General features: G+C 43.2%; 1 protein-coding gene across 1 annotated transcript; it reads left to right on the plus strand.

Moving 5' to 3' along the window:
- The first annotated feature begins 1,015 nt into the window (after positions 1-1,015).
- Positions 1,016-4,805, plus strand: LOC125438181 (transcription cofactor HES-6-like). Its single transcript, XM_048506426.1, has 4 exons — positions 1,016-1,296; positions 1,415-1,501; positions 1,605-1,686; positions 2,842-4,805. The coding sequence occupies exons 1-4, from the start codon at positions 1,216-1,218 to the stop codon at positions 3,288-3,290; spliced, it is 699 nt and encodes a 232-aa protein (XP_048362383.1). The 5' UTR covers positions 1,016-1,215; the 3' UTR covers positions 3,291-4,805.
- Positions 4,806-7,788: the final 2,983 nt, after the last annotated feature.

A 7,788-nucleotide genomic window follows, 5' to 3' on the forward strand; every position in this document is an offset into this window, starting at 1 on the left:
CTATCTGCATTATCTACACAAAAAGCAACACAATCCACCATCCCCACCCCCACACACATACTCAAAACACATTTATTAGGCAGTAAGAAGATCCTGAGATCATGCACATGTCACATGTGCAATGTATTTGTAATCCAAGTTAGAACACTTGGGAAGCAGTAAGCATGTTTTCTAATGTTTGAACATTAATTTCTGAGAGCTGTTCTGAAAGTTTTTCCCTTCCCAGCCCTGCCTCCAGCTACAAGTTATTAAACAATGAATATGTTTATTGTTGTTTCCTGTGCAAAGTCCCTTCTAGTCCTGACATGTAGTTCACCAGAATTTAGCTCTGGGCCTTTTGAGTTGTGGCTCAATAAAATCAGCCACACACCAAGACCTGACCTTGTAGACTATGTTTAGAAAATATTTTTCTTAAAACTCTATTTTTAATGTAGCCAATAACAGTCTCAATGCATAATTTAGAGGGCATGGAAGACCTCATGGGATGTAAGAGCCTTATCAAACATTATTTGATGAAGGACTGACTGCCAAGTATGTGTCAGTGAGAGAGGAGAGGGGACTTGGGGTGTGCCTGGGGTGGACAATATTTTGTATTCAAATTCCTCAGTTAAAATTTGATAACAGCTGCTTGGTATGTGCAGATATAGGGAATGTAAGTGTGAAAGCATTGTTTCCATCCTGGGACGGCTATTCTTGCGGAACGGTCTTTCTGTAACGTATCAATGAAGAACTAAACTGCAACTGCACCACTGGGCAAAGAACGAGAAACTAGGGGGGGAAAAAACAAGAATAAGCAAAAGATCTGGCAGAGGCTAACGGCAAGCAACATCATAATGCGCATTGTACATTCCCCATTCCTCCCCCCCGCCGGTCTCACTACGACCAGGCGAGCGGCTTCGAAAGCCGCCAGACAGACAAAGCGCCAGTCTCCCATTGGTTGCTCCGTCCAACGTTCGGCTTCCTCTCCGCGCGCCGCGACCAATAGGCTCGTGGAGATGCAAATCAGAGGCTACAAATACGGCCGGGGTGGCCGCCTTGCTCGGGGGCGGGGGAGAGGGACTGAGTTCGGCCCGAGTTGGAGGTCGCAGAATTTCTCCCTCTTTTTTTGCACTATTTTCCTGCCGCCTCCACCCCCTCCCCCTCCCCCGCGACCCAGCCTGGCTTTCCTGGCCCCTTCCTAGTCCTGCCCTTGCCACCCCGCACCCCGGTTCGACCATGGCGCCTTCTTGTCGGCCCAGCAAGAACCGTCCGAGCCGGGACGAGGAGGATTTGTACGAGACCAGAGGAGACAGGAAGGTGAGCGGTCTGGGGAAGCCGCGGGCGCGGGTCTGGCGGGGAAGGAGGGCAGGAGAGCGCCTGCAAAGTGCGCGACCGCGGTAACCGGCGGCGTCCCTTTTCTCTCCTTTTTGGGCAGGCGAGGAAGCCGCTGGTGGAGAAGAAGCGGCGGGCGCGGATCAACGAGAGCCTGCAAGAGCTGCGCCTGATCTTGGCGGACACGGAGGTGAGGATCCGGCTTGGGGGAACTGTGTGAGTGGGGTGGGCTGGGGGGAAGTGGAGAGGCACTGCTGATCGTGCTTGCCGTGGCTCTTTTGGTTTGCTCCTAGTTCCAGGCGAAGATGGAGAACGCGGAGGTGCTGGAGCTGACCGTGAAGCGGGTGCAGGGGATTCTGCAGAGCAAGTCTCTGGGTGAGTGCCTGTTCTGGCTCTTGCAGAGCAGAGGAGTTCCGAACACAACCGGAGGGAGGGAGTGTAGATTCTTGGTTAAATTAAAGGTGAGGTTGTCAGGGGTTGTCCTGAGAGTCGGCAGGGTGCCTTGCATTTCCCCCTAAAGTTGGAGGAAGCCAGCATCAGTCTGTACGTTCAGACAGAACTGCTCGTCATCTCCCTGGCTGGCCTCCCCCAACAGTGTTTCACTTCTGTATTGTTGTTCTGGGGGCCATTTTTGTGGTGAAGAAGCTATTTCTTTTTTGATGGCTGAGGAAGAAAAGATAGCCCTTTTCATATTCCCTTTAATTTTGTGACTTGGATTTTTTGAACATTTTTATTCCTTTTTTTGGAGGACATACGCTTTTTTCAAAAAAAATACTGGAAATGCAATCAGCCATCCATGATTTGAACATATCTCCCCTGTGTTTTGGACAAAAGTTGCCATTTCTTCTTACCCTTGGATTCATTGTGCTCATGGGCATCTCCCTGAGGCCCTTTCTTATGGGTGTTGGTGACTATTTCTAAGCCTTTCCAGAGTACATCACAGAATGCAGTTGATGGGATGCTGTTTGAACTGAAGAGATCTGGGTAGATGTGTGTTTATTAAAATATGGCTTTCACGATTAGTCTTTCATTTCAATTCGGTCTCTTGTTTATGATGTGATTCCACAGTTCCTGCATGTTGGCTGAGTTCTGCTTGGGGCCTGGGTTGAACCATTCTGTGCAAATGGAACTCAGCCCAAATCAACGGGTCCTGGGGTGCCTGAGAAAAAAGAGGTGTATGAATATTTTAAGTAAAATTTGAAATCTCTTCAAACCAGATTCTCACAATTAAGTTATTGGGTGGGGAGCAGATCTCTAGATTTACAAAGATTTGCATGGCAGATATACCACATCCCCCAGTCCTATTGAATGACAACTAACATTTTCTCCCCCCCCCCCCCAAATAAGTGGGGTAGGTGGCATTTTGATTGTCCACTAACCTCAGTTTTGAAGATTGTGAAAGTGTGTTCCAGAATAAATAGTATCAGTTATCTATGAGGATAAGAAGACCCAAGTTGTATATTTTGTTGACAGAGACAGTAGCAGAGACTGTTCTGTGACTCTTGCTTTCTTTTGTTTGCTTATTTGCAGATAGTGATAAACTGCTGCAGAGGGAGGCCAGCGAGCGATTTGCTGCTGGGTATATTCAGTGCATGCATGAAGTTCATACATTTGTTTCCAACTGCCCGGGGATCAATTCCACCATTGCAGCAGAGCTGTTGAATCACCTTCTAGAGTCCATGCCTCTTAACGAGGGAAGTTTCCAGGACCTCATTGTGGATGTCTTGTCAGACCCTTCTATCAGCCAGTGGCCTAGTGGTGAAGGGTTCCCCCAGATATCTGGGACATCTTCTGGAGCTCCAAGCCTGCACAGTCCCACTTCACCTCTTCTGTCACCATCCTTCAGTGAAGAGGTTTGCTCTGATCTCGAAGACACAGAGGCTGAGCAAAGCCACATCTCTTTGGATGGACTGGTCAGGTCTAGGACGCACAACGTGCCTTCCTCCAGCCTTTCCAAATCAATGTGGAGACCTTGGTAAAAAAGAACTGAAACAAAGGAACCAACGAAGATCTACCTAATAGGGAGAATACTTGAGCACTGTGTTCTTCTAGCCATTGGAATATAGACGGTGAGGATTTCAGACGGTGCATTTGTGTCGTGTTATAACTGTGTTTCAAGACTGTATAGATGGCATTCTTACCTGTCAAACCCTGACAGGCTAATAGCTGGATGTGTTAACATTTCATCTGTATGTGTGAGAGATGAGTTTTGTAAGTCCTGGTTTCTTTTATTAAGGGTGTGGGGTTTAAAAGGATGGAAGTGTTCAAGCAAAGCTCTTTTGATGATGATATACAACAGTGTTTGGCAACTTATTTCTGTTTTCTTTTTGGGTTATTTTGCGGGAGATTTGGCCCTAAGAAGTGACCCAGATATCACTACCTTTTTTTGGTTAGGAAGATGTTGTGCATTTGAAAACTTGGTGGTTTAATCCAACAAATGATATGAAGTTTTAAGTGTCTGTGCACAACTTCAAATGTTCTAGCGATAGCGTAACGAAGGGAAATCCCTGAAAGGGATTGATGAGGCTAATCTAATGATAAATTTAGTGATCTAGGATCTCGCCTTCAGTGAAGGGAGAGAAAACTAGAGGCCAGACTGGAATTAGGTAAGCATTTAAATATTGGTGTCAGGGTGCCTTCTAGAATTGTGTTTTATGCACATCTTCTAGTGCATTTGAATTTTTTGTGGTATGTATATTAGCTTGTCAAATGTTTTATTTTTAACCTTTTAATAAAAAAATTAAATTCACCAATGATTGCATGTATTTTGGGGTGTGGCGCTTCTGCTCTAGAAATTCAGTTCATGTTAGCAGTTAACTAGCAATGTATCCTTGAGTGCAAATGTTGGTAATTAAGCACTTAATTCTTGTACTGTACTTGTCTGTTCAAGTATGGGCAGTGGGAACGTTTCATTGGTTCAGGATTCTTGTGCTAATGCAGGGGTGATGGGTTTGGAGTTTATGTTTTAATTTGGGATACTAAATTCCTGGGCTTCATTATGTGAATTCCGAATTTCAGGTTGTCACTTAAATTGGTATTTATGAGTCTTTTAAAAGAAAAAAACAACAACCTTCTGCACTTGTGCTGCTCTGATTCTGTGTGCATTCCCTTTGAAGTAAGGCCTGCTGGGTTCAGTTGGGCCTTCTCTGAAGTTGGTGAGCATAGAATTGCAGCCTGGTGAAACTTCCCTGTTTGAATGGAAAAATCTTTAAATAACACGCAGTGGAGTAGAAAGCTCGGCGGATTTGCTATGACTTTAGCCCTCCTCCAGGTAAAATCAACCTCTTTTTTGTTTTGTTCTGGGAGTTGTGTGAGCTGTGCTGTTGCCTTTCCACAGAGCTGTCATTGTAACATAGGCCAATGCTGTAAAGTTACTTAACACATGCAAGTGTTCCGGCATCACAGAAGGGGAGGGTCAAAAGTAAGATAAGAGAACTAGCTGTGTAACCTTCCTTTTTGTTACTCACGTGGAATAATAAAAGTGGAAACTGTTATTATTGCTAGTTGTGTTCTTTGTAACTGTCTTTAAGCCATCTGATGTGGATGCTCTAAATTCAGAGCCTGTCACAAGGGTTTTTCCTCTCTGGCTGTGCTATATTCTCACCTACCTTTGAACTTAGAAGGGAAGGCCCACACTCTCCTCCCTTCCACTCCTGTAAAGACCTTTCTGCTTTTACAGTGGAAAGGGGACTGTTTTGATGTGTAAACGAAGCAGTTTGGACAGTTCAAGTGGAAATAACATCCTATGCATAATGACTTTGAGAAACAGCATGGAACTCTGGATATAACTTCTAATTATACTAGGCTGGCTTAATTTATTTGATTTTAGTGAAACTTTCCCTTTAACTGGAAAAAAGTTTCCTTTAAGTTGCACACAAGGGAAACTTTGATGGATTTTGCTTGTGTTTAAAGTCAGCCCTTCAGTGAGTAGAAAGAATGAAAAGCTTTAGTCCTGGGTGTTTTCCTCACTAGTGTTCTAGGAAAGAAGCATAGGAGTGCTAAATGTATTGGAGAATTACATTTTCTACCCAGCAGATAGCATTACTTTTTATCCATCACGAAGAGTGGCACCTCAAATAAATTTAGTAAAGAGGTCAATTCAGCATCTTATGTCTATTTTGATTGTCGTAGGTTGTACGCATTCTGTTTCTGTCTTGCAAAGTAAGGTGTTTTCCTTCTTGAGGTGTTAAACGTTACTTTGACAGAGTATTTTAGTAGAAAGATGCATCTAAGTTTGATATGTGAAAATGAAACTAGTTTATAAATTACTTGTGTCCTATTGTGTAGTCAAGAAATAGGGCTATTTGAAGTTGGATGTTTCTTGGTATCTAGACATTTTTTCCAGAAATTAGCCAATGTAAGTAAGTGAATAGAGTTTGCAATATTAGTGGAGTAAGGAACATAGATGCCCTTTAATGAAGTACAGTATTGTGTACAACTGCACAATTCATATTTCTTCAGAGAAGTCAGTGAGGAGTTTTAGTAGGAGTTCAGGTTTTTTGACATTTGGATTTGTCAAGTTCTGGTTACATATTGTTGGTTGCATTCCTAAAACTAGCATATATATGCATTGGTAATTATGTGGGTAAATTTTCTCATATAAATGTTCTAGATTCAAGAAAGGATGCCGCCGTCACTGCCCTAGTTCAGGGTGCTTCAAACTGGAAGTGAGCCATCTGTTTATGTGCCTAAATTGAGGATGATAGTTACCACTGTGTAACGTAATGGGCAAAAGCCTGAAACATGTAAAGTTGACATGTTACTAATGTATGTTTTATGGTCTCAATGGACTATCAAAAGGCGGCAGCAGAGGGGGGAGGGGCAGTTAACATGAAGTTAATATGAAGGCTAATATACTCTTAAAATGGAGTAGGAGGAGGCTGTGAATGAAGCCCAGGACAATTTATCAAGTGAGACTTTTATGTTGGGGCAGAAGTTTGAATAGTTTGGGAGGCACATGCATTCAGCATTTAGTAAAGTAGGCCAGTAGCTGAGATTCTAAGACTGTGGACACTTGAGTGTCTAAGTGGATGTTTTTGAGAGTAGCAATTGTTTCATATCTTTGCACTGACCTCTGCCTCAGGGCTCTGTAACTAATTTAATTTCAGCATACTCCTTAAGACGGACTCCTTCCTTCATCAGCCAGTCACAATCGCCTTCCTGTTTGCTTCAAATTACCAATACTGTGCAAAACTATCAGCTGTGTTGTGTCAGAAGCAACTTGCTCATTTGTGGGTGTTTTCTGGCCCTCTAAACGCCAGACTGCTTTGACCCCTCAGTATTCTGTCATACATGCTAAAATCCTCTACAGAAAACTTCATTTATAATTGCTTTAAAATTTGGTCCCAAGAATTCAAGGCAATGTGTGGGTTGCCTCCCCTCCTAATTGTTTCGCCTTAAAACAACCTGTTGAGGCAAGGAAAGGGAGAGATCTATCCATGGGAGTGTGTAGATTTGAACCCAGGTCTCTTCAGCTGAATAACATTCTAAGTAATATATCACAGCTATCGCTAAAGTTCAGTCCCCATATGCCTCTGAATCATGACTGAATGGCAAGAAGCAGCCACCTAACATCCCAACTATACACCCCAACAAATGGAAAGCACTGACAAGAGTGTTGACTGCACTAGTTCTCATCTGGTTTGCAGGCCTTAACTGTGACAAATGTAGAACTGAGACAAAACTGTGAGCCTAAGAAAGCTTAATGAGACTTTTACCCTAAACTAGTTTTTGTGATGTGTTTCCCTTTTGGGAAACATTGGGCAATTTAAACTACATTCACAAAACTCTCGTTTTCTGAACTTCGAGAGCAGGGGTGACCAACTTTGGCCAGGGGTTGATGGGAATCATAGGCCATGAACATCTTGAGGGCCAGGGTTAAACACCGCTGCTCTAGATAATCTGGCTGTGGCAGATTTTTATGCAGTGATTCAGCAGCTTCAGAGGCTGTTTAGATGGTGCAAACTGAATTGATAGTCCCATTTCAGATTGTAGAAACAGCAATTGCAGTTTTGAATGTTTTTCCACATACAAAACTTCCTCCTTGCAGTAAGGTGTTGTGTGTGTGTGTGTGTGGGGGGTGGGGGGGTTTAAAGATAGTCCTCTCCCCAGTTTTATTACATGTAGCACTTTTCTACAAAGGGTAGTTTCCCCCAAATACACGCTCTTTTGTCTGAAGAAGTATTCTTGCAAGACGGGCAACTACAAATTGCTTATATGCTCAGAGTAGCTTAGAGGCATTGTAATATATTCCTCATATAATCTAGAGTGTCTGTGTGAAAGAAGATCTACTGTGTATCCACATCTAATATCTACCTTATTTCAAAGGAGATCAGAGGGGGACAAACATTGTTCTGTCCTTTCTTCACACACGTAGTAAGTTTCATGTAAAAGTGGGGAACTGAACCAAGATATTCTTCGTTATAGTTTGACACTAACCACTACACCATATTGGTTCACATTACTTCTGATAGGATA

The sequence above is a fragment of the Sphaerodactylus townsendi genome, linkage group LG08 (assembly GCF_021028975.2).
Source record: "Sphaerodactylus townsendi isolate TG3544 linkage group LG08, MPM_Stown_v2.3, whole genome shotgun sequence".
Taxonomy (NCBI): Eukaryota; Metazoa; Chordata; class Lepidosauria; order Squamata; family Sphaerodactylidae; genus Sphaerodactylus; species Sphaerodactylus townsendi.

Bases quoted from the DNA above. Each gene is read 5' to 3' on its own strand.
- LOC125438181 (XM_048506426.1), top strand. From the start codon at position 1,216: ATGGCGCCTTCTTGTCGGCCCAGCAAGAACCGTCCGAGCCGGGACGAG. The intron at 1,297-1,414 runs GTGAGCGGTCTG...CTTTTTGGGCAG, and splicing joins AGACCAGAGGAGACAGGAAG to GCGAGGAAGCCGCTGGTGGA. The intron at 1,502-1,604 runs GTGAGGATCCGG...GTTTGCTCCTAG, and splicing joins TGATCTTGGCGGACACGGAG to TTCCAGGCGAAGATGGAGAA.